A 27,616-nucleotide genomic window follows, 5' to 3' on the forward strand; every position below is an offset into this window, starting at 1 on the left:
GGGGGAGAGAGAGGGGGGAGAGATAGGGGGAGAGAGGGGGGTAGAGATAGGGGGAGAGAGGGGGGCAGAGCTAGGGGGAGAGAGAGGGGGAGAGAAAGGGGGAGAGAGATGGGGGAGAGATAGGGGGAGAGGGGGGGTAGAGATAGGGGGAGAGAGGGGGGCAGAGCTAGGGGGAGAGAGGGGGGCAGAGCTAGGGGGAGAGAGGGGGAGAGATAAGGGGGAGAGATGGGGAGAGAGATAGGGGGAGAGAGGGGGTATAGATAGGGGGAGAGAGGGGGGGGGAGAGATAGGGGGAGAGAGGGGGGTAGAGATAGGGGGAGAGAGGGGGGGAGAGATAGGGGGAGAGAGGGGGGTAGAGACAGGGGGAGAGAGAGGGGGGAGAGATAGGGGGAGAGAGAGGGGGGAGAGATAGGGGGAGAGAGAGGGGGTAGAGATGGGGGGCATTGCACCTCGTTTCACACATCCACACTGTTGACGGTGGAGGTTGACAAGAAAATACAAATCAAGTGGTTGATGACATCTTTCCAATGATTGCTGAGTTTATAACCGTCTTCTCGGTTGAAATTGTCTGTGTCTATATATGTGGATGGCTTCATGAACAAATCTTTGTTGATAGCCAGTAGGTTTGCAAAGTACCGTCGTTTTAGAGACATACATTTAGTGTAAGCCAGCCGCATTAAAATAATGATTAGCTCCTGACACTTGGACTACGGTCATTTCAAGTCTTTATAAACAGTTGCAGTTGGAGGCTTACCCCCTTTTTCTCTCCGCCGGATGACGACCGCTTGTGTTGCGATCGAAACATCGTGAGTTTTTTTTATTTTGTTATTTTTCTGACTTTACCGAAAGAACCAAAGAATATGAATTCCTGCAGTCACGAAAGTTTTAAATGAACATGTATACGGTGTGCAGATTGCCTGTTTTTTTGTGATGTATGTATTACGCATCACAATCACCATCAAGCATGATCTATCCACTGCTGGATGAAGGCCTCTCCAAATTGTTGCCATCTCTCGTGGTGACGTGATGCATCACATCCATTGGGCGTGAGTGCACCCGCTGATCTCATCGCTCCATCTCTCTGCTGGACTTCCTATTGGCTGCGGTTCCTTCTTTGGCTGCCACTCAATTGTTAAAGTCCTGGTCATATGAATTCCTGCAGTCACGAAAGTTTTAAATGAACATGTATACGGTGTGCAGATTGCCTGTTTTTTTGTGATGTATGTATTACGCATCACAATCACCATCAAGCATGATCTATCCACTGCTGGATGAAGGCCTCTCCAAATTGTTGCCATCTCTCGTGGTGACGTGATGCATCACATCCATTGGGCGTGAGTGCACCCGCTGATCTCATCGCTCCATCTCTCTGCTGGACTTCCTATTGGCTGCGGTTCCTTCTTTGGCTGCCACTCAATTGTTAAAGTCCTGGTCATGATCCCTTTCAGTCGGTCAGCTTTGCTAACATTTTGCTCCGATTTATTTGGAAGACTACGATGCAAAAAACACTGTTTTTGTTCTAGACTTGAAGCTTTCGTGACTGCAAGGATTCATATTCTTAGGTTTTTTCGGTAAAGTCACGTAGGTAAAACATCAAAATTAATAAAATAAAATAAAGATCACGACGTTTCGGAGGCAACACAAGTCTCCGTCATCAGGTGGGACCGTCACAGCCAGATTAGCTGCATCAAGTGAGGCAATGATTCAAGATGTAATCCCTTAAAAGCGAGTTGAGGGGGGAGGAGAGGGGGGGGAGCTCATCAGAATGTGCTAGCCAATGAATGGAACGTATCGGGAGGGAGGGGGGCAGCTAATCTGGCTGTGACGGTCCCACCTGATGACGGAAACTTGTGTTGCCTCCGAAACGTCGTGATCTTTATTTTATTTTATTAATTTTGACTGTTTTTGTTGTTGAAAATACGAAAAGGCCAAGTATATTAGTATATTTCTGCACGTGTGTATGTGTGTTGATTGAAATATCTCAGTGTGGGGCAGAATGTGCCATTTTCTTATCAGTAACCCCAGCGCTGGTCAATTCGGTTTTCACACGCAGCCTCGGCTTTATTAAACAGATATTGCACTTGACGTGGCAACACACGGGGACACGGGGACATAGAGACGCGGAGACACGGAGACTTGGGGACACGTAGCTGTGCCTGGGCTCCACTGAACTATGTCCGCACTGGATAAGGTCACTGTGCAGTCAATGATGACAGCCCAAAGTGTAAATGTGGACAGCGACAGACTGTGATGCACAATGTGGAGGAGGATTACCCTCGGAGCTGAATATTGCAGACGATGCTGCCGCCTGTTCCATCCAAATCCTCATACTTAGGAAGCAGTGTCCTTTGTATGGGGAGACGTGACCTCACCAAGGGATTGTGTAATTTCCACGACCACACGTGCAGAATTACCAGACGCTACGACACATTCGCCAAAACCACACACATCGACTGCCTAATAAAATGTTGAAAAACCACCAGGTCCCCTCCTCCCTTCCTTGTCGTTTGAGCAACACCCCCCCCACCCCCGTGTCGCTCTCTGAAGACGCCGAGGATGCCGCTCGCTCCCAAAATAGCGCTCGGATGAACACCGCTGTGGCGGAGGCGCGGCCGATAGCCGCTGTGTGGCCGCTGTGTAGCACGTGGCACAACGGGCGAAATGCAAACCGAGGGGCTAATGGTACACTGGGGGGGGGGGGGGGGGGGCATATGTGATGGTGGTGGGGGGCATGTGCTTTGCAGGGTGTATTCATTTCATGGCAACGCGCCGCCTCGCCCTCGTCAAAGCAGAGGTCGCAAACGGGTTTTGATTCCTTACCCGTACCCGTACCCGGCCGCACCAGGGTCGCAAATGGGTACCCGTACCCGGCCATGTACGGGTACCCGTTCCCTACCCGTACCCTACCCGAAGTGAGTGACAAACGGTTACTCACCGGGGACTCACGGCCTACCCGTACCCGGTCAGGTACGGGTACCCGTTCCCTACCCGTATCATACCAGAAATGAGTGACAAACGGTTACTCATCAGTGACTCACGGCCTACCCGTACCCGGCCGCACCAGGGTCGCAAATGGCTACCCGTAACCGTACCTGGCCGGGTACGGGTATCCGGGTATCGGGTAGGGTACGGGTATCGGGTACTCGGTTGCGACCTCTGCGTCAAAGGCTCGCCTCCTCGCCGCAGAGCCGATTTGCGTGCGCGCGCACAGCCGTGCGCTCGCGTCCGTTTGATCGTTCTTTCGTGCGCGCGCGCGAGCGAGTGGGCGGTGCGGCCACGCTCCTTTCCTGGAAGCGGAGGCGGCGATGGTCGTCGTGGATTAATTGAAGGTTAACCGATGGCGAGGCGTTGCCGGGGCTTCTCTCCCGCAGTGACTCCGGCGGGTCTCGTGTGCATTGACTTGACTCTCCCCTTCCCCAACGCCCCCCCGCCGTGCCTGATGCTGCTGAGACCCTCTGCCGCCGCCTTTGCACACAGTACGTCATCCGATCTTCAAGGGGACGCGCAGATTTAGTCGAGTGACGTCTGAGTCTAAACATCTGTGGTCACAGTACATGGGTCCCCGTTGAATATCGCGGGTTTATCGTTCGCGGTTTTCGACCGATCGCGGGCAGCCTCTATGTGTCCGCCTGTTGCTCAGCATTCTATATTTGAAGCTTTCGTGACTGCAAGAATTCATACTCTTAGGTTTTTTCGGTAAAGTCATGTAGGCAAAAAATAATTAAGAAAAAAATTTTTGAAATAAAATAAAAATAATTAAATTAAATAATTGTTTGATTTCTATTATTTTTTCTAATATTTTTTTATTATTTCTTATTTCTTTTTTACCTACGTGATTTTACCGAATAAACCTAAGAGTATGTTGCTCAGCAGTTTCCCTGCTGTGATTGTCCCACCTGATGACGGTCGTTTGTGTTGCGATCGAAACGTCCGATCTATTATTTTCTACCTACGTGACTTTACCGAAAGAACCAAAGAGTATCTTTGTGTACCGATTTAGCCATCGCGGCTGTCAGTTTTGGCCGTTCGCGGGTAGACTGTACCCGAAAGTGCTGTACCTTTGGCTGGTTCGTGGCGGGCGAGGGACCCGAGGCAGCCTGTGGCACCTCAACCTTTGCCGTGCAAGCTTATTAACAGGACTGTCGGGGCAAGTGCTGTTAGCGAGCACCTATGAAGGCCGGCACGGCACGCGAGGGGGTGGGTGGCCAACAGCACGCGCGGGAGCCTTTGATTTTGTATGCCATGCACGATGATCTAAAAGGTCTCATCCATTATTCATCATCATCATCACCATCTGTGGTCAATCAGCTGCTGGATAAAGGCCCCCTCAAGCCACCAGGACCCATCGTCCATTATAATTGTTAAAGACGTATTATTATACGTCTCTAATTATTATAATTATTAATAATTATTATTAATAATTATTATAATAATTCGAATAATTATTAAAGACGTATACTCATACAGAAGGCTGAACTGCATCGTTGATATGTTGGCAACATATTCTTTGCACAGATTTTAGGCTTAGCCAAAATACTTGAGTGATTTTCAACAGAACACGACAGAAACTTTTGAAACAATGACAATCCTCTATGTCGGTGAACACCTGGGGTCTGTCTAAAATCTTGATAAAGCGCATGTCACCAGGGCCATGGAGATTACTCATGGAGGTTTATATCATTCTTTGGTTTTTTCGGTAAAGTCACGTATAAAAATAAAGTAATAAATTAAATAATAGCATACGACGTTTCGATTGCAACACAAGCAATGCTATTATTTAATTTATTATTTTATTTTACCGAAAAAACCAAAGAATAATTCCTGCAGTCACGAAAGCTCCAAAATTAAGATTGAGGTTTATATCAATTAGACTTCCACGATAACATATCCCGAAGTATATGTGTGTGCTTAGTTGTATTGGCAAAGCTCAAGCTGATGTCTAATTATAATCCTTGAATAATGGACAACACCTTTGTGGACAACCTGTATGTATGTAGAACTTCTTTTGCACCGTACGTAGCCAACGGTGCTAATGGGAGGTGCGGGGGAAGGACAACAAACTAAACACTAAAGGCAGTTGTAAAGAAATGGGTTTTCAATGCAGATTTGAAAGTGCATAGCTCCAGTGGCTTTCTAATATCGGAAGAAAGAACATTCGGGGACAGCCACAGAAGCATATCTCATAGCGAACGATGCAAGTGTCCGTCTTTGTTCGATGGCCAGCCACAGGCCGCTGTGAGGATGGTCGAAGTTTGCGTGATGTTTGATGCTCCTTGTTTACATTCAGGTTTCATTGAGATTGATTATGTTTTTAGGATGGAGCCACATGTTTCCATGGCCACGTAGTGGTCAATTGCCGTGTGGCTTTCTTTTGTTGTCTAGCCGCCAGGATGATTTTAATTTGGGGGTTCCGGCTAAAACAACACGGGCATAAAATGACAGCCTATTGTTGACACGTGGGTTGGTTGAGGCAGTAGTAATGTCGGTGCTATTGCAATAGGTCAGAGAAGATGGACTTTAATAAAGCAAATAAAAAATAAGCTCCCTGGCTGCTTCCAATATCGGTGCGTGCAGGGGGTAATAGGGGTTCATCAGGAGGATGGCAGTAAGCAAGGGGGCAGTTTGATTTATAAGGCGGAAATATCGTTATGCAGACATAATGAGGAAGGCGACGGTGCTGTGGCGGGACACGTGGGGGGTGGAGGAGAGCTCTCTGGCTTTAGGTCTTCCACGTGGTCATTGACCTCTGGGTGCATCTTCATTTCCTGTCTCCACATAATGAAACGTGCCTAATTGAACAGATAGACTATTATTTTGTATTCTTGGTTCTTTCGGTAAAGTCACGTAGAAGGGAAATAATAAAATAATACAAATATAAAACAATAAAAATCAATGTTTAATATTTGTATTATTTTATTATTTCCCTTCTACGTAATTTTACCGAAAGAACCAAGATTATGAATCCCTGCAGTCACGAAAGCTTTAAATCAAAATATTATATTGTAGTTATTGTAATCCATATCTTGCTTGTGAAAGCGATGGCATTCCATGTTTTCTCTGCTGATTACTTGAAGTACAAATCACCGAATGCCTTAAGAAATAAAACCCTTTGTAGAATTGTTTAAATATTTCAAAATTAAAATCAATTCTATGTGCAGACAGCCCTTTAAATAGATTATCTTCCAGGGCAAATCCCAATATTTCCATGAACATTTTTTCGTCACAAATATCGTTCATATAAGTGGGTCGACTCAGCCAATCATCCTATCATGGTATATAAAATTAGCACCCCTGTGTGACAAATCAACACCGACTATCACGTAGACTAACTTGCCCTACGTTGGGAACGTGGACTTCCCGTCTCTGTCTCGGACCCGCCGAGGGGGATGGACATTACCCCGAGGCTTGGTTCAGCACAGAGACGCTTAGACTTTTGACTTAGTCATTAGGAGCTGCTCATTGTTTCTCGTCTGAGCCGGATGTCTCCGTGACATTGAGGTGCTTCTGCGTTTCGCCTTCAAAACGACCACAGCCAAAGCACGAGAGAGCCCGGACATGGTAACATGTATAAATATTTATTTCCCGCCGTTAAACAAGTATGCTGTATGACAGTTGTATAGCGCACAATCTTGACGTTTAACACACGGAGGCTCGGTATCGACACTGGCAATGATCGGAGAGATGTACATAGACCAAAAAACATCCAATGCCGAAGCGTTTGCATATTCTAACATGCTTGAATTGATAACGTACTGTACATTGCACAGGTAGTGTATATGTCAACTCGAGATAGATACATGTCGTATTGAGTGTCTCAAACGCTGGGTTATTTGTGCCGTAGCCACAGTGCGACGGACAATTCCACGTTTGCGCTCATAAAGCGATGAAACATTTTTTTTAGCGTTGTTATTTTTTACATTTTTTTTTGTAAAAATGCCATCATAGCCACTAAGTGTTATGTTTACACGTGCTATACATGCGTTCTATATATGTGCGCATTGCTTCTACAAGTTCGTACAGCGGTTAAGTCTGTGCACACATATACAATACGCACGCATATACAATTGGTATGCACTGTTTTACTCTAAACCACTGTAATTTTCAGTGTTTTTTTATACGTATTTTTTTCGTACCTTTTCCTATGTGTGCATATAATGTCAGTAAATATGATACAATACACGGAGAAAATTGTTTTGTGCATGCTCGACATTTTGACATGATGGACAAGACAAGCATCCTAACGAAGACCACATCATGGAAATAATTTGAACGACATTTTACTCGGCAGTTTACGCTTAAAGAATGAAACCATAGGCAAAGAAAACAAACACCCCACCAAAGGGTCCTTGCGCCTTTAAATTAATGCAACATTCTAACATTTAAAAGGGAAATTAAAACGCAAATTTTTTTCTCTCTCAGATTAAAAAAAAACTTTCATTCTAATTTGAAGGCTAAAAATAAAACGCACACGGAACTAAATTCAGAGGAGGAAGCAGCAGGGAAATTCCAACGTGATATTTGGACAGGTCTTGTCATGCACACCATGCAATAAAAGTAAATACAATACTTATACACGGCAATATTATTACAACAAGGATGTCATTGCACTCCTCTCCCTCAATTTCAAAGTTTAAACCTCTTTCGGTTGTCTATTACGGTTGGGTTTCTTTTACAAGTCGACTGACAATGAGTCTAAATCGTATGCATTTGAGGATTTGGAAGATAAAGTGACTGGTACCAAAGCAAATTAAATGAACGACAATCGTCACCATGTATCCTTTCCAACAACGTAAACTCTGCAACTATTAACTGATTTCCAGCCGTTTTTTTCTTCTTCCCAGCAGTAACTTCTACACTAATTACCTCTCTCATCATCATCATTATGATCATACATTAATTTAACTTGAGCAATGCGTTAATGCAACGGCAAAGCAAATCCTGTGGCACCTACTGCCACTGGGACATCATAACAAGTAATACATATCACTCATATTTTCATCACTTTGTTGGCCACATTTATAAAATGAGGCATCTGTGTAAATACAGCGAAACTGTTCTTAATTATGTGAAGAAATGCAAGTTAGTTTAACACGTAGGCTTTCGCGACCAATATTATTTAACTATTTGTCTTTGTCAACGTGACACTTTTTTGCTGATTAGCCGTGTCGGGTAGTGGAGAATTACGACACGTTAATAAATAACACGATCTAACCCAAAAAACCTTTATTATGAAATACGAGTTAATATAATCGTTAATAAGACTGCCTTCAAAAGAGAAAAAAATGATATTTTCGGCAACGTTTTGGGCGATTGTCCTTCTGCTCTGCACAGAGAGGCGAGCGAGGTAAGAATGCCTCTCTCTCTGTGTGTGCTGTAAAGAAGGGCCCTCCGATTAGCACGGCTGGCTACCTGCGGTGCGAAATACGTTCAACACACATACAAGAGCTATTGCTCAAAACGTTGCGTATCATTTTTATTTTTTAAGGCAGTATTATTGATGACTGAGTTTATTGTTGTTGTTGTTGTTTGTGCTCGTACACTGCTGCCAACGTATGATCCACCAAATAATTTGTTTGGCTGTTTAATGGTCATCGATTCATCAATTATCATTGCTGTGATTGTCGTCGTGATTATCAACATCGTTTTTCGTCACCTCTATGGGAAAACTAAGCTGCAGTTTGTGTACACTGTATTAAGAAATGCACATCATGTAATTGAAATAAGTGTAAGTCAAACAACTGCTATTGATATTTTTGCAGCAATACAAAATATGAGATGTAACGATACGTTTATGCAGGGAAATAACTTAAAGGAAAAATTTAAAGGAGCATATTTACGTCGATATAATTTACAAAGATGATAAAATAATAGTGTACATGATAATGTATATTAGTGTAAATGATACAGTACATCATCTTGTGATATCATCTTCCAAATCCTGTCGAACGATTGGGATAGCTATTTCGAAAATTTCCCAAAAACGTAACCGTCTTGTCAACAGCGTTGTTGCAAAAATAATTTGACGAACCCCTACCACATTAATGTGCTCACCCTAAAGGAATTCACACGCTCATACTGGCCAAGGCCATAGACACGTGGGCTATTGATGTTGCTTCTGCAAGGACGGCAGTGGAAGTTTTCAATATTAACAGATGCAATAGTCAATCACAGCCCTGGCCACACGGTGATGTGTTCCTTTGTTCATGGGAAGCAGTCCGAGGTTTTGGCAAATGTGCTTTTAGCGATGCACGTGAATAGCACATTGATAGGCAACATTAACACTCGATGATCTGGAAAAGCTTTTCTTTGTACCCTTAAAAACTAAACATTTTTTTATTTCACCAGGTAAGGCTTATTGAGCTAAATCGTTCTTTTTTCCAGAAGCGACGTGGCTACAAATGATAGCTCAACAAACTGGCTAATCACGTGGAAATGTATCGCATCCAAATACTCTAAACACATGTTTATAAATGCGGAGGGAAAAACCGGAGGACCCGGAGAAAAATCCACGCGACCATGGGGAGAACACGCAAACTCCAAATATACAAGAGGCGTTAGGGTCGGGATCGAACCTATGGCCTCCTGTATACCAGGCGAGGTAGTAAACATCTCGCCTCCATGGGGCTCTTAATGTCAACATACATTTTCGACCCTTCCTTGTGTCTGTACGCATTCCTTCAACCACCTGATTTAACATGGCAGGGCAGTTCTATTCAATTGCTTCTCTTGCAAAAACACACATATCCAAGCAGTTATTTAGTAGCTCCAATCCCGCGGACAGTCTCTTCAAATGTGTGGTCTCCATTCTTTGGTGATCACAGCAAGACTTGCTTAATACATTCATGGGAACACATGTCAAGGTTGACCTTTAAAAGCCTTGTGCTACAAACGTCTGCCTACTCCGCAGCATCGGCACGCAAGAGTACAAACATTTCATCCATTCCGTACCCTCGAAATAAAAACGCTTAATAAAATGAAACACAATTAGACATACCCTGGCTTATCTCGGACACCTGGAGTCAGTCTCCCTCTACACGTTTAAAATAGCGGATTTTCTGAAAAAATAAGTTAAATTCGTTATACACAGCTATTTCCGTTAATTCATCTTACTGTACATGTTGAGACGTTACGTCGCAGCTCTTACGTTGGCGATGATGGCGGTGGTGGTGGCAATTCCTCCCCCCCCCCTTCACCATGCCTGTCCGCGATCGTAAGTTGGCGAACGTGGAGCGCGATCGTCCGGGGACGTGCGCCCGCTCGACGCCGGGTGGGCCCGGGGCTGGGTGGGCCCGGGGCTGGGTGGGCCCGGGGCCGGGTGGGCCCGGGGCTGGGTGGGCCCGGGGCTGGGTGGGCCCGGGGCTGGGTGGGCCCGGGGCTGGGTGGGCCCGGGGCTGGCCGTGACGATACCTTCAGATTATGGTCGGGATGGGGGAGCGTGACCGTCGCAGTGGACACGGAGAGGTGTAGGGCGAGCTGAGGGGAGAGATGCCCAGGGGGTTCCCAGCCAGGCCAGTAATGTTGTTCAAGCTTCGTGACTTTTCGTAACCTTTGTTTCGAGAGAATGCATAGAGAAGATTCACGGCAATTGCCTTTTGAGTCAAGGGTCAAGGTCGATGCAAAAATCAGTCAAAAAAACGTTAAGCGGTACAAATCAACAGGCGCACATCGCGCTCGCGTGCGTGCAGTTACAATGCAGTGATGCAGGAAGGAAAAGGACGGCACAAGCCATCGAGGTTAATCAAAAGGTCAGCAATTTTTAAAAATATATTAAAATCATCGCCTTCCAGACTTGGAAAACAAAGCAAAGAGACAAACGGCGATATCCATGCCAGGAGAACACATTTTGATATGATTATCAACAGGATGGGAAATGAGGCCTTGGACCTTAGATTCACGCAATTGCAAGCAGGCAGATATTTGTTTTGTCTACATTCATTCGACAATTTATATCAATTCATGCACAAGGCAATTCAAGCACGATGCAGTGTTCACTTTGATCGCAAGCGCAAGGCAAACTTTAGAGCAGGTTTTATTTTACCCCCTGGGTGTGTACTATTCATTGCAACGTTAATTACTCTCCGCCAATGCTCCTGGACTCACGACAGAAAACGCTTCCTTCTTGTTAATTGACGCACGGGAAAAAAAATCTAAATAATCACATCAATCGTGCATGCGAAATGCATAAACATGATTTTTTTATGCGACGAATTGGAATGTATTGTACAGCAACAAAGCCATCAAAGGCTTGAAAATAAACAGGCAACCTTTTAGTACATTAGCATACACAGTTCTTGGGACATTGCACTGAATTTAATTTAAAAAACATTTTATCACGCGGTCTTGATATAAATGGTGCCGATTTATTTATGTGACTCATTTTGGAGCCTTTATTCTAAAATCTGACTGTTATATATATGTATTCTGCAATCGATGCTCTACATATTGACCCTCAACAAACGTCGTAAATATATTGTGTGTGCAGCCAATGCACTACACTTATTGATGCACCGGGTGGCTGGGACCTTTCCATTTCCACGAAATAGAGGGTGACTGAAGTAGCGCCAGAATCAATTGCCAGGTCTGCTGCACTACTAATTATAATAGGGCCCAAAAACGACGACAACAAGCGAGCATCAGCTTCTCCGGATCAACAAAGCGAATATCACAACGCGCACGCGATAATATATATACATGCATTTCGATCACAGCCATGCGTCAGGCAATCGGTCACAATCCCGGGATTAAGCGCATCCGTTTGATGAGCAACACGGGCTAGCTTGCGTCAGCTTGCTTGAAGCGTTGCAGAGCCAATGTCACAGTGTGAACAACCGTACCGATGTACATATCTTTTTTTACGTTCAATATGAACTTCATGGAAAACTTTAAATAATTTGTACATCTGAATTGGCCACGCATTAACAAAGGTACTGAAACAAAAATTCGGATGTGGCCCATTGTGGAAATCAAAGTGGGGGTGGTTTTTATTCCAAAGCAGCCACATGGCTTGGAGTTGACATTTACAGCCTGACTGCCTTATATATAACCTGGAGATTGTCTGTTTAATCCTTCCTGTCATGACTGTATGCTTTACTTCCTGAGCAGATGTATGCACTCCATGCGGCGTGCTGTATACGTACGACATCAAATGCACCCTTTAAAGGTGATACCAGTTGTTAACCAAATGCGACCAGATGGGATTTATTGTCAAACATTGGCACACATGCGCAAAACGTGCAGCATTCATGTACGTGAACGTTAACGTAACAGGAAAGTTTAATATCAATGTTTTAGCGGAGTGCCAATGCCAGGCAGGATTAAAACCTACTGTTCCAATAAAGCCAACTGAACAGGTGTGTTTCAAAATGCACACCGGTTAATTATTATTCATTAACATCGTACTGCTTTTATAGATATTCAAGTCAGAGATTAGAAATGAAAAAAAAACGTTATAGTTTATCTTGCGTAATTTCAGACAAAATGTACTTTCTGTATCTCAGACGTAGCTGAAAATGACTAGCAAAAGCAGTTGTAAGTGTTGCTCTTTAGATATTTGTTTTTCTAATTTGCGGATGCAAATAAAGTGCATGACATCGTGGAATCTGATTGAATAAGCACGCACTGAAATTGCACATTGCAATTATTTTCCGTTCATTGTGTTCCAAGGAAGTGTGATACTCTGGCCATATCTCGGTCATTTATAGATGCCAAAGATCATTTCGCGTACGACAAAAAGGTCACGCAAATACAGTTTTGCAGCTCGCTAAATTTGGCACTGTTGGGACTCGTAAGAAATTGGCAACAGAGAATATAAATGCGCGAGGTCTTTGAGACCTAAGTAAGATGAACTTAATCTTTATAATTAGTTTAGCATTTTAAAATTACTGCACTACTACAGTATTCAGAAGTGATTGCTTACAGCACTATGCTCTAAATGTCAAATTTGATCTTGAAAATAGGTCACGTGTCACTGTATTCATGAAAGGTTCCCTGATTAAATATTGTGGGGTTGATGACATGGTCTATGAAATGGTTTAAGTTTAGCCCACTTTACCACTGCCAGCGTTTTATACGGATGGAAAATGTAACCAGTTAAATATATATTCAAAGGAATACAACCTAGATTAATATAAAATTGGAAAACAACTATAGTATTTATCAAACCTGTACTTATTATACAGTATATTAGAAATGATAGCAGCTGTGAAGCAATTATCTACAAAATATGAAAGTTATTAGAATTATGTTGTGATTCATTTTAATGTGAAGTCATAATCATGCTCATATGGTCGCTTGATGCAAAATCATTATTTTTATTAGACCAGGAACATAAACCCTCATTGTGGAATGTTTATTCTTCTATTTAATGATACCCTCTTAATAGCATTTTGAAATCTGAAAATGTTTTGCCTCAATAATATTGAGAAGTATTATCAGAAAAGAGCCATCAGCATTCAGGCATAGAAATACGACTCTGCCTGTGACCGTATAAGCTACATTTCACACGATGGGAATGGCCCAGGTGACATCACACATCTTCTGCTGATATCCTTCACGTAGCTACGATACTGCAAAGTCACTACTTCTGTGCCTGCTGCCTACCTGTCAAATAAGCTGCGTCAAGGGGGCACTTTTAGCATTGGGTTTTGCACCATTGACAGTGGCTATTGAAATGACGCGAACTTGAGAATGATGTCCAAGTGTGAAACGAGTTGGTGTCTGAGAATCAAACTTTGGATCTCAGCGGTGTTGACCCATCCCCCCTGAAGCAACACGGCCACCTTTATAACATTTCTTAAGTTGGAAATTATATTGGCAGGTATATATATTCAAATTTTTGTTAAAATATTATGATGAGCTTTTAAATGATTATTTTTCAAACGCATGTCTCACAACCGCATTAGCATTTACACGTCATACCTCTCGGCCGGGTGGATTTGTATCCAGGCCCTCCGGTTTTCCCTCCACATTTAATAAAACATGCCTTTAGAATATTCGTCCGCTATTAATTCCCATATGATACGCAACTTCTTTGAGCTATCACTTGTGGCCAGGTTTGCTTCTGAAAAAGAGCGATATAGCTGAGTGGGCCTTACCTGGTAAAATACGAATAGTTTCTAGTTTTATATGGAAAAAAAATATTCTCATAGTTTTAATAGTAAAGTTACAATGTGCACTTCATTTAAAAAATGAATAATTGCGCCTCTTAGAAATCTTAATTAAGCGAATACCATGACGACTACAGAATAGATATCTTACAACTTTTTTTGCATGAACGATATTATTACTATAATCGTTGTTGTTTTCACAGCATTTGCATATAATTACGAGCAATATAGCGTCCTACGTTAAATACATGATCTAGTATGCATCAACAGTGTTACCATACATTTATGTTATTATTGCGAAGTTCCAAAGCATTGTCGTGAGCTTGATGACTGCGCCTGGTGGGATCTGAATGGCTGCGTGTTAATGGCTTACTGTGCCATATGTGGCACTTGGGCAGCAAACCCACGAGTTCATGCAGACTACAGAAGGACCAGGGCACGGAACGCTGCACTCTGTGTGACGTTCACTGGTCGAGTACGCTACGTGCCGAATCCGACCTCGTGTTTGTGGCCGGCAGGCCTGTTGGAACTAATTGTGTACAGGAGGAGCAATACAAGAGCCCGTGGCCTAGGCATACAGAGCAATTGGTAGTGTGACCTTGATGAAGCACTGCACCTGGTGCATCATCTGCATCCTCATCACTGATATCAAAACACTTTAATCCCTGCCAAGAAGAGCTCGAACCACTGGATTGGAGTGCACATCGCTTCATCGTCACAAGAATAATGCTTTCCTTGCAAAGTGATTATTTACCTGTGGAGTTAAAGAATCACCTGCCAGGTCCTTATGGACTCTCTTCCGATTATCTGAACTTTATAGATGTCCATATTGTCATTTTTGGGTTAGATCGCATAAGAATAAATGTGTTGAAACCCTACACCACCCGACACGGCCAATCAGTTAGAGGTTTCTCACGTAAACAAAACGCCAAATAGTTACTACTTCAGCCCACCGGTGTGTTGAAGAGTGAATCTACAACATTTACAATCTAAGTATGACTTTCGCTGGTAATTACATGCCAGCATCATGGAGGGTTTCGACACATTTATACTTACACGATCTAACCCAAAAACCTTTATCATGAATTTGGTCAATCTATCCCCATAACTGATATGTTGTAGGGAATCCTCGTGTAAACGATCGCAAACACCCATACAATTTACGGGGTGCATAACTTTATAAGATAGCTTTTACATTTAAAATAAACTTGCTGTCACGTGAACCTTCATCCTTTTTTGCCGCAGTGCCACTACTTCTACGTCAGGTCACAGACTTTCCGATCGCCCCTCGCGCACGGCCATTCCAAGACTTGGGAAGTGACTTTGCCCCACGTGGGACGTTACCACGCCTACAAGTTTAACGCGCTCGGCGAGGCCATTTTGCTACCTTTGTGTGGTGACGGTGAGGGCTCATACGGCCCCGTCATGACGTTGGTTCACTGGTCTCCCCGTGATCAGGCTGGTCGGCCACCGTGGCATAAACATGGAATTCCCATCGTTGGCTCAGGGGCACCAGTAGAGACGGCATCCATTCAGTGCCCACTAGAGCCAGATAGACGCTGGGACTTTTGTAATAATGTTCATCGCATTTGTCGTGCGCTTTTTTTGCTGATCAATACGAAGTCACTGCCGTAGTCAACTGCATTGTTCCCCATGCTTGTTTGCATTTTAGATAATGCTGTCTTGATGAGAAGTGCAGGTACAGTATTAGTGTGGTTGTTATGTATGAATGCTATATCTGTATTTTCTGCGTGAACAAACATTATCACTGGGGTAACAAATGTGACTGATCAGGTGTGCTGTTGACACACCACCACTTTGTGTGCCCATCTGGCCTTGATAGGTCCTGGCTACTAACAGCACTCACTCCGACAGGCGTCTCGAGGCTTTAGCGGAGTTACATCTTCCCCCTTGGTTAATGATTACGCAATGGTGGCTACTTTCAGTCAGCAGAGCGGTGATCGCATGACGCAAAGATTGCCAGATAACATCTGAATCAAGGTTGACTTCACCCATCATCAACATCATTATCCTTCTGGGGAGGGTAAAATAGATACCGCATCACTTGGTGATAAGTCAGATATTCTCACATCATTAACTGGCTGGTCCTAGCCGTAGAATGGTGGAATTACAAGATTGACTTTGGGCTCGCAATGGGAAAGAGCACTGCCAAATTCTAGCGATACATATGGTGACACCTTGATATTGAGTCTATGTAATTGCATTTACAGTATGTATAGCATAACTGCTGTTAGTGAATACAATGCATGTATTTGTAGTATTTGTGTATATGTCATTCAGCCAAGTCGTGCTGTAGGGACTAACGATTGGATCGTTGTGAGTTTAAATCCTGGTTGTAGGTGGACTCAACCTATCATTCCTCTGGGGTTGATAAAATTGATACCACGTTGTAGGAAGCCAGCAGTGGTCGCCTAAATAGGTACTAAATAGCCCCTTGCCATGTGAATGTGGCATTTTACCACTGAATCAGAGCCACGAACAGAGAAGAATGCTGTCTCAATGTTCATTTAAACTTTGGGACACTTTGACTCTCAATGTACGTTCATATGTCTGTTCATATATCGTGTATGGTGCAAGTGTGTGTGTGTGTAATTGCACATGCACTGGTTTCATATATTGTATTGCATGTTTGTTAGGCAGGGCAATGAAACCTCTCTTGAATGTATCCTCTCGTCACATGTGCTTGGGAAACACTATGCCACGTGGTTTCAGAAACTAGAGTCCATCCCAGGTGACTTAGAGTAACGACTTATTAATAAACGATCACACGTTGGACACGATTTTCCTTTTAGGCTCTTGCATTTGGTAATGGACTGGCGACTGGCCTTGTGGAAGGGTAGAATGTGTCTCTGATGGATCAGTTGGCTAAGTATCAAGGCATTTGCTACCATTAGCTTGTCCTGACACATTTCCTCCAATTTAGTAGGGAAATGTCCCATTCGGGGGGGGGGGGGGAACTCAATACAATCGTAAATAACACCGTGGTCTTAAAAAGAAATATATACAATAGGTGACGTTTCAGGCAATGGACCTTCTTCATGGCACGTACAATTCATCGCTCGTTACATGTGCTTTGAAGAACGGCTATTGCCACAAACATTGTCGATTATATACGTTTCCTTTAAAGACCACAGTGTTATTAACAAAACGTGTTGAGTTGTTTAATATATGTGTGCGTGTGTGCTTATGCACCACTTGCCCATGCAGTGTCATCGAATAATTAGTTTTTATTTGGGAAAAGGTCAACTTGGCAGCTCTGCGTTACAGCTGTGCCCTGTGTTGATTTCATCGGCCGTGGCACGCGTGTCAACGATAGCTCCCAGAAGAACCGGGAGACCTGGGGCGTGACTGCATCGGGCCACTGAAGCAGGCGGCGGCGTCGTTCTCAGCAACTTTTCACCAATTGCCCTTGACGAGGCGCTCCTACCGAAGGTGGAGTTTGCGCAGCATTTGCTTGAGCACTCACATCGAGTCACCGGCAGTCGAGAGACCCCCTGAACGAGTACAACTCGCCCGATGCCAGATGAGAGTTTTGGAACCGACTCGGGTTTGAAAATTCTTCGACCAGGCATCGGAAAAAACTGAGATTGTTTAAATTCAGCCCGAATTAAGCGGAGTCTAATTGTGACTCAACGTCACTTCACACCTGTCAAGTTAAGTGTTTAACTGCTGCTCTGAAAAACAAACGACAAAAACGCTGCTCGTTTTCAATTCAACGTGCGCGCGTGCGTGCGCGGTTTGTACAAGTCATGCACATTCATACCGGTATAATCCAATACTGTACAGTATTGTAATTGAGTTGCACGTTGTATTCTCAACTAACACCCCTTTTACTTTGTTAGCGTGGTATCCACTGCATCTCAATAGCGTGGACCGATTAGGTAATAATTTTTGTCCGTCATTCCATTAACACAAATTTAAAAAACGATTCTACCAAAATATTTCGCTTTGGGGGACGCACATATGCAGACACGGTTTGGCTCGACACAGCAACATAAAGCCGTAGGCACGTAGAGTTACGTCGTATAGGTGGACATACAGTAAAGGACAATACCGATATTTCTGATAACGGATTTGTTAGTGCATTCAGTTCGGGAGGGGGGAGGGCGTTCAAAGAGCTCGGCAATTATTTGGCATGCACACCGCAAAAAGTAAGGAGCATAGGGAGCAGGCGGGAGATGGGCACACGCAGCCGAGGAAGCATGCTCAAACGAGCCGATTGGCACACTCAATCCATCCCCTACCTTTTCTATTAAGCTCTGAAATCTCCTCTTTAGCGAGGGGGCAGGTGTCGCTCTGCGTGCTGTGGCTCGAGGAGTTCATGTCCGACTTGCAAAAGTGCGGCGACCCGACCTGGGGGGGCCGGGGAATGTGCTTCTTCTTTTTCTTTGGCAGCTTCTGCTTGGCCATGGCCAGCGAGTAGTACATGCTGAAGTTGTTGACGATGACGGGCACGGGCATGGCGATGGTGAGCACCCCCGCCAGCGCGCACAGGGCCCCCACCAGCATGCCCGACCACGTCTGGGGGTACATGTCCCCGTAGCCCAGCGTCGTCATCGTCACCACGGCCCACCAGAAGCCGATGGGGATGTTCTTGAAGCTCGTGTGGTCGCTCGCCGTCGGGTCGTTGGGGTTGGCGCCGAAGCGCTCGGCGTAGAAGATCATGGTGGCGAAGATGAGCACGCCCAGCGCCAGGAAGATGATGAGCAGCAGGAACTCGTTGATGCTCGCGCGCAGCGTGTGGCCCAGCACGCGCAGGCCCACGAAGTGGCGCGTCAGCTTGAAGATGCGCAGGATGCGCACGAAGCGGACGACGCGCAGGAAGCCGAGGACGTCGCGCGCCGGCTTCGAGGTCAGGCTGCTGAGCCCCACCTCCAGGTAGAATGGCAGGATGGCCACAAAGTCGATGACGTTCAAGTAGTTCTTGATGAACACCTTCTTGTCGGGGCAGCAAATTATTCGTACGAGGAACTCGAAAGAGAACCACGCCACGCACACGCCCTCCACGTACATGAGCACCGGGTCGGTCTCCACGTCGATGTATACCTTTTGGGTCGTCACGTTGTTGACAGGTGTAATTTTCCGTCTTGTTCAGTACCGTGTTGAATGCTTCGTGCGTTTCAAGGCAGAACGTCGTGATGGAAATTAAAATGAACAGGAAGTGAGGCCAGTGCGACGATCTGCAATGGACAGAGCAGAAGAGAGCAGACACCGGCAGTTTTGCACAATTAGCATTTGTTTCATGAAATTATTTCGCACTGCACATAGCCAACCATGCTAATCAGAGGTACGGGGGAAGGACAACAGACTAAACATAAAAAGCAGCGTTAAAGAAATTTGTTTTCAAACTAGACGATTTAAAAGTGCATCAACTTCACTGGCTTCCTAATATCAAAAAGAAGAGCGTTTCAGACGGCCGCAGAAAGTGGCGATGCGGCGCTTAGCGCACTGCCCTATGAACCGGTGATCCGAGTGTGAATCCTGTCCACAGCGAACATCAGTGGAAAGCGCGATATGAAATGGTCTTGGGCCCCGCTTCACCATTCCACACTGACCGGCACGGTGAGGTTACGGTGAAGTAACCCGTTGATGAGTGTCAACATCGGCAGCCGACCGCTGGCCGGTGCGAGGTGAGACCACGTGGCAGGCGGGACGCATGCAATGTGTGACGCAACACTCCTATTTTAAGGAACGCACAATTATGTTAGCCCGTGCTTAATAATGCAAAGCCTATACCCTATCATTAATTTTATGACACACTGTATGGCATAAGTTGCGTAGTTTTTTTTTATAATATATATAATGCACGCATTCACCCTGCCCCACCTCGGCGGTTTTTACACGATTGACGTACCGTTCCATTCTTAAAACGACGCTAATCCTGTTTCATTTATTTTCCCAATAGCTTCAACTGGGCACTGTTATTTTTTTCCAGCACACTCGTACGTGATTGGATGCAGCAACGGACGTTTGTTTCTGGGTTAGGGATCTTTGGGCTGTATATACGATTTTTCATAGTTGCCCGAATTATTCTTCATTGATGCTACACGGTACATCACAGCATCCCAGTAAACAAGGGACGTTGAGCCAACGTTGGTCCAATGGTTCCATCTTTGCATGTTTACTGGGATCATGGGAGATGACGATGGCATGGGGAGACCTTCATCCAGCAGTGGATTAACCATGGCTGCTGCTGCTGCTGACAATGCCCTTGGATATCATTTTATTGACATAATTGGTCTGCGAATAAAATAATTTACTGCAAGCCTAAGCAATTTTACATGTCGATATACCTGATGAGTGAATAATTAAAAAATCCTGTGCGTTCGTTTCTGGATCGTTAGGGCTCCGCACCGCAGAATGCCCACTTTTTATTGACGCTATACAACTGAGCTCCAACTGTGTGGAATGAAAGTTAGGATCTGAATGAATAATTGAACGGAAGACATGGTCTGTGAGTGCCAAAGGGCAGGGGTGCCATGTAAATCAGCAGTCAGCAGCTTAAAGATTCTGAGCATCGAATGCAACGCAGCATGCCTTGAGTGTGTTGTACCTGCTACTCCTGTATTGGCATGTGGCAGTCCACATGTGGCAGTGGCACATGTGGCAGTCCACATGTGGCAGTGGCACATGTGGCAGTCCACATGTGGCAGTGGCACATGTGGCAGTGGCACATGTGGCAGTGGCACATGTGGCAGTCCACATGTGGCAGTGGCACATGTGGCAGTCCACATGTGGCAGTGGCACATGTGGCAGTCCACATGTGGCAGTGGCACATGTGGCAGTCCACATGTGGCAGTGGCACATGTGGCAGTCCACATGTGGCAGTGGCACATGTGGCAGTCCACATGTGGCAGTGGCACATGTGGCAGTCCACATGTGGCAGTGGCACATGTGGCAGTCCACATGTGGCAGTGGCACATGTGGCAGTCCGCTGACAGTGATATTTCCCCTCGATTCAAACGCAACTCATTCACACTGGACATACGCAGCCATGTCTTCACTGCACTCCAATTAATATTTGTCATGCGTTGAACCTCTTTTTCAAGGGTGGTAAAAGGAGGATACAGAAAATGAAACGTTGTAAACTGGAAACAATTTTAAGGAAAAAATCCATAACATCAGCTCCTTCAAAAAATTAGAAACAGCCATTCAGCCAGATCTTATGAGTGGATAAAATACACGATGGACAACATGCAAGCAGCTATAAAATCTAAGACCTTTTAGCCACGTCCATGCATATTAGGTTATTTATTTTCTCTCCACTCTTTGCAATGTGTTCACATGAAGTGCAATTAATGTAACATTGTTGTTGTCTCCTGTTCACATTTGAACTTTTTCTCTCTCTCTCTCATAATTTGGATGACGACGTCTTGGACGGAGCGCTGCCTCGTCGTCTGGGCGGTGAGTCTCAGGTGCCTCTGCGGACCCGTCAGGCACCAAGAGGTGTTCCCTTCACCAAGCCTGCACCGACCAGCGTGGTAAAGTATGGTCAACTCCGCGCCATGATCGACGCGCCTAATCCACGGCCCCTCGAGTTCCCCGGTGGCGCTGGGTCCCCTGGCCGGGTGAAGGAGCAGGAGGGGGGGGGGGGGCGCTAAGAATCGCTGGGCATGAGCAGGACGCCCTCGCTACGCACAACGCACGGGTGTGTGTACGTTGAACTACTTTCACACTTTACGTAGCCAACCATACGGAGGTGCGAGGGATGAAAACAAACTAAATACAAGAAGCAGTTCTTAAAGAAACGAGTTTTCAATCGAGATTTAAAAGTGCATAGCTCCAGCGGATTCCTAATATCAGTAGGAAAAACGTTCCAGATGGCCGCATGAGCACATCTGAAGTGCGCGACACGGTCACGGTCTCTGTTCACTGGCTAGCCAAAAGCCGCTGTGAAGATGACTGGAGTTCAGGCGATGGTTTTTGCTCAACAATTCTGTTGATAGTATCAGCGACGTGCAAAAGAAAGAAAATCCATACTTTTAAAGAGTGGCAATCGTTTCTATTCAAGAGGGCGAGAGGATAGTAGTTATGGATGAGTGGGAGTCTTAATCTCTGGAAATCAGTTTTAGGGTTCAAGTATTCATTGTATAGAGTTGCTCAGCTCACACTAAGGCTCTACGAATTCTACAAGTAAAAAAAATATTCATGTATACGCTCCAACAGCCAATCAGCAAGGATGTAGCAAACAAAACGTTTGTGGAAACTACTACATGAGATTAAGGCACAACATATAACATCATAATGCGTGACCATAATGCGAAAGAAGGTAAAAGTTTCAGAGATAAGAAGACAAGTGGTAAATTCGGCATTGGAATGGGAAATGAGATGTGTGAACGTCACCTACAGTTCACAGTCAGCACACACGTGACATTAATGCATATTTCTTTTTAATTAATCTCGAAAATTGACGTGGAGAAAGCCCAAACCCATGGAATTAAGAACGAGATTGACTTGATTCTAGCTGACAAACCCCCGATCGACAGAGACGTCTCTGTCCTCAAGAAATTCAATGCACGCAACGGACGCAGACGGGCGCCAAGCAAGCTGTGCGCTTTCAACGCAGCCGATGGAGAGGGCAAAACTAAATGCTGCCAAAACCAAGGGGACATCAAAATTCAAGGCAGTAGGCGGCTGATTTTGGTTTATGCTAATCAACGAATTCAAATTCCTATGCAATCAAATTGATGGAATATATATCACCACTCTAAATGATGAATTAACTAACATAGTAATGGAGAATTAATATGAAGTTGGGGGGAAACTTAGCAAGCGACGCGAAAGTTGTCCGAGACCATTATACAAAATTAGAGGCCAACAAATCACGCGAGCAAGCAGAGTTTCGGAAAGGTTTCTCTACCATCGACCGCATTCAGACTCGCTATTAATAAGATCCTGGAATAGATCAATACATGTCGATTATCGTTGAGCCTGGCATTTGTAGACGACGAACAAGCATTTGACTCAGCTGAAATAGATGTACTCATACAAATTAAAATAAGTTTACAAAAAAGGAACATCCAAGGATAAATATGAGACGAACAATTGCCATGCGCAAAATTTTCAGGAAACAATTTGAGATATCTGTTGGAGGCAAGCAACTTGGAAATACATCATGGGACGTGTACCTAGGGCAGCGATTAAAGGTGGGAGCAGGATCTAAAATAATGAAATATCGAGGTGGACAGAAGCAGGTTAGAGTGCTTTTAGAATGCTCCATTTGATCATATACGTGCCTATAGAACAACGTTTTTTAAATTAAATCCTTTATATTAAGTTCACTTGCGTGCTTGCTTGCGCGCTTACGACCGTGCAAATTTTTCGGTCGTTTTTTAACCCACTTCCCGTGATCCAATCGAGCTGACATTTTGCACACAGACTCGTTGTGCGTGACAATTTATTTTCGTGAAAAAATGTTTCCAAAATTTTACACTTTTTAGGAATTTTTTTTTATATTTAATTACCAATTGCTTAATGGTGGCAGGCAATCATCTGACCCATAGGTGGCAGCCATCTCAAGCCAGAGGACGAGATGACTCGAGCTGCCCGTTTCAAAGACCAATGTCCTTATATACGACTTTCCTTATATTTAATTTAAAATACCAATGTGATAAAAATGAAACTCTTACTCAAGAAAAACAGAAATGAATAATAAAATAAAACCGATGCCACGCATATAAAGGATTTATAGTGAAAAACTTTGTTTTTACGGGTTAATTTTTAATCAGTGCGTACCACCTGCTATGACAATACGGCTCAGAAACCTGGTCATTAACTCAAGACGGAGAATAAAAACAGAAATGTGCGAAAATAAACACGGAGAGACATTTTTTGGGGAACTGCGTCGAGAGACAAACAGAGGAACACGTGGATTAGAGATCACACACAGGCTAACGACATCCTCCAAACGATGAATACAAGTTAGTGGGCTTGGGCAGGACACGTCACGAGAACACATGATGGACGATGGTCAGCAATAATCACGGAGTGGCAGCCAAGGAATTGGAGAGCATCCGAGAGGACATCCACCAAGGAGATGGATTGATGAGATCGGTTCATTTGAAAGTGCTGGATGGATTGTTGCATCACAGGATCATGTGAGGGTAACTTACGGAGTGGGATCGATCATGGATGATGATTATTATAATTGGACACATTTTTACAGTTCCTTTTAAGTTGCATGGGTTTTTTTCTTTCGGTAAAGTCACGTAGGTATAAAATGAAATAAATTAAATCACGACGTTTCGGGCGCAACACAAGCGTCCGTCATCAGTTGGGATAACCACAGCAAGAAGCAATTGCTGGAGCGCCACGATGTTGAGATGTTAACTACCTCGCCTGGTATACAGGAGGTCGTGAGTTCGATCCCAACTCTGATCCCAACTCTGATCCCAACTCTGATCCCGACCCTGACGCCTGTACTATTTGGAGTTTGCGTGTATCTCTCCCCGTGGTCGCGAGGATTTTTCTCCGGATCCTCCGGTTTTTCCCTCCACATTTAAAAAAACACACGTTTAGAGTAATTGGCTGCTATAATTTCCACGTGATAAGCCATTTTGTTGAGCTGTTATTTGTGGCCAGGTCACTTCTGAAACAGAGCTGCATAGCTCCAATGGGCTTTTACCTGGTAAAATAAAAATATATAGTTTATAGTAGTATGGTGGTTGAAGGCCTCACCAAGCCACCGCCACCTTTCCTGTGATGTGGTAACTCACCTCGCACCTGCGCACCAACTGACTTCGTCGCTCCATATCCCCAGTCAGCATCCTCTCATATGTGTTACCTTCCTTGGCTGCCATTCCATCATCCCTTCTATAGGTGTGCCCTTCCCACGCCCACTCACGTATATATGATTTTGATTCGCTGGAATTTTGATTCGTTGGAATGTATATAACCCGCATATATTCTGTTAACCATGTGTTCCTATTATTGGTTCTTTCGGTAAAGTCACGTAGAAGGGAAATAGTAAAATAATAAAAATAAAACAATAAAATTCTCACGACGTTTCGATTGCAACACAAGCAAACATCATCAGGTGTGAAAACCACAGCAATTATATTTCTCAATGTAATTCAAAATAATGCTTCTTTCCCTGATTCTCTATGCACTTTTTTCCATTTACCTCAGATCCTTAAAATAGCAAAAAAAATACACCACTTTGTGGGAAGTCAACAACAGTGGTCATCTTCAGGAGAGGATGGCCCATGCCAGGCCGGCGGGTAATTTCCACCACTGGCTCAGTGCCACCAATGGAATTTAGTGCTGCCCCATTGCTCCTTTCACTCGGCTTGGCTTGATGATGATTCATATGCCTCACCATAGTTTCCAGAAGCTTCTGCATTATGTGTATAGGCATTCATGGACCATAGTGTGATAATAAGAATGTCATATTACCAAAGCCCTTTCACTTGTCGTGATTCCCCCCCCCCACCACCCAGGGAATGAAATGTCTACGTTGCATAAAATATAGCGAAGGCGCAGCCTTGCAATTGCTCGTTGGTGGACGCGTCTTCACTGGAGGGAGCTCCTGAAAGCACCTCGAGAGAAAATATTTGGCCTACTTTTAAACCTTGGCCATGTGGCTTTGAAGAGGTGGCACAATACACTTTAGCCCACACACGAGCTGCCGATGGGACGAGCTGTGGTAGCTTACCCACCTTTACCACCGGGGGCACATTGGTGTGAGTGGAAACTTGAAGACACTTGCGACATTGTTCCAGCTGCTGTGCCTTCATGAAATACTTGGCCGGTTGGTGCTGCGGTTAGAGTGCTAGACGTCTACGAGCAGAAGGTCTCAAATGCAAGTCAAATTCGTGGGATAACTAAGACCATCCATCATCCCTGTAAAGGTAAATTAAATGAGTTACAATTTTATAGAAAGTCAACAATTCTTCTCAATTTGATAGAAGGGCCACGACCATAAAAATGTGAATGTCCACTTCTGCTTCAGGGACGATACACGTAAGTCACTGAATATGTCACGTTTACTTTTTACAGCCCTTCATCAATACCCCTCCATGTCAGTGATGGGGGTATTTTGAACATACGCCAACATATGGCTCAGTGCGAGTGGGTGAATGGGGGGGGAGGGGGAGTCCAGGACTAGTTCAGATATCACTTGCCACTGATGCCAGCCGTGGCAGGGAATCAAATCCATGTTGCCGGATTCACAGCACGATTCATTTAACCGCAGTGTTACTGCTCCACCCCAAATTATTTGTGATGAATGTGAAAGAGTGTGTTTTGTGGTCACGTGTTGTCTCGAGTTATCAATTGTTTCCCATTATAATGAATATACGTTATTTATCATACTACATGATCTAAGGATAATTTTGGCACACGTATGTTCATTAGGTGTAATACTTACACGTGCAATATGAACAACACCGCACACCGTTGTGCATGCATCATGTTTCATTCTACTGCATTTGCATGTTGATTTAGAAACATGCGTTTAGAGTATTTGGCTGCTATAGATTTCCACATGATAAGCCACTTCAGTGAGCTATCATTTGGGAACCAGGTCGCTTCTGAAAACGAGCTATATAGCGCACTGGGCCTTACCTGGCAAAATAAAAACAGTTCATAGTTGACACACATTATGTGGACAGCAGCTGTGTCGTGGCAGTCAAGCCACTGATTTACTAGTGTATGACACCGTGGCTGTAAGTAGATAGAGTCGTTGAATCGACTAATTAATACTCGGGCCCCTTGAAAAGTGAGATGCGACCCCGATGAGCAATTCCCAGCGTGGCCCAGCTGATGGGCCCGATTATATCACTCAGCACCCCCATCATCCCCCATCCAGAAGCTCACAATGCAGTATACGTGAGCATATACCCCCACCCACCCACCCTAGGCTATTGTGTTATCTGAGTAGTTGTAGTAATAGAACCGATAATCAGTAAGTGTAATCGATCACTAAACTGATGGGATCGCCCAGCTCTCCTGCTCTGGTGGCTCAAGTGCAATTCTGAGCCTTGTGCAGCCTGAATCTGGGTCTACACTCGGTAAACTCAGGCTACATTGACGATTTCATGGTACAGTGTAGTTTAAGATCAGTTTAAGATCAGCGCTGGCTACATGCTGGTGTGTGACCTTAATAGATGCTTAAAAAAAAAACATTACTTGTCACAAACATCACAATCTATGCTCTTAAACGAAGGATCTATGCGTATGTAACATAGTGTACGTGTGCATATATGGTAACAGTGCATGAACTGTATAGCAATCCAATACCTGGTATTGGGCATTGTTTGCTTTGTCTTGGCTTTCGCGTCACACTATACGGGCAGCTGGTGACGGCACAGATAATATATGTTTCGGTGTTTAGCTTGAAATTTATAATAAATTTACAATTGTTGGATGATCCTGCTCTGCGGGTAAAACAATGAACCTCCAGACAATACATATTGGTGGGAGCATAGGCTCAATAATATGTTTTGCCAAATGTAAGCTTTCTAATCCTTCTAGAGCATCGTTAGAATTCT

General features: G+C 44.5%; 1 protein-coding gene across 1 annotated transcript in view; it reads right to left on the reverse strand.

The window, feature by feature from the left end:
- Positions 1 to 6,555: 6,555 nt before the first annotated feature.
- LOC133350346 (potassium voltage-gated channel subfamily C member 1-like) overlaps positions 6,556 to 27,616 on the reverse strand; it is a 48,368-nt gene continuing 27,307 nt past the window's right edge. Inside the window, 4 exon segments of the mRNA XM_061564625.1 lie at positions 6,556 to 10,546; positions 18,371 to 19,199; positions 19,201 to 19,284; positions 19,286 to 19,306. Coding sequence (XP_061420609.1) covers positions 10,410 to 10,546; positions 18,371 to 19,199; positions 19,201 to 19,284; positions 19,286 to 19,306 — 1,071 coding nt within the window. The 3' untranslated portion in view covers positions 6,556 to 10,409.

This window comes from Lethenteron reissneri, chromosome 33 (genome assembly GCF_015708825.2).
Source record: "Lethenteron reissneri isolate LAM-NWPU_2019-01 chromosome 33, ASM1570882v1, whole genome shotgun sequence".
Taxonomy (NCBI): Eukaryota; Metazoa; Chordata; class Hyperoartia; order Petromyzontiformes; family Petromyzontidae; genus Lethenteron; species Lethenteron reissneri.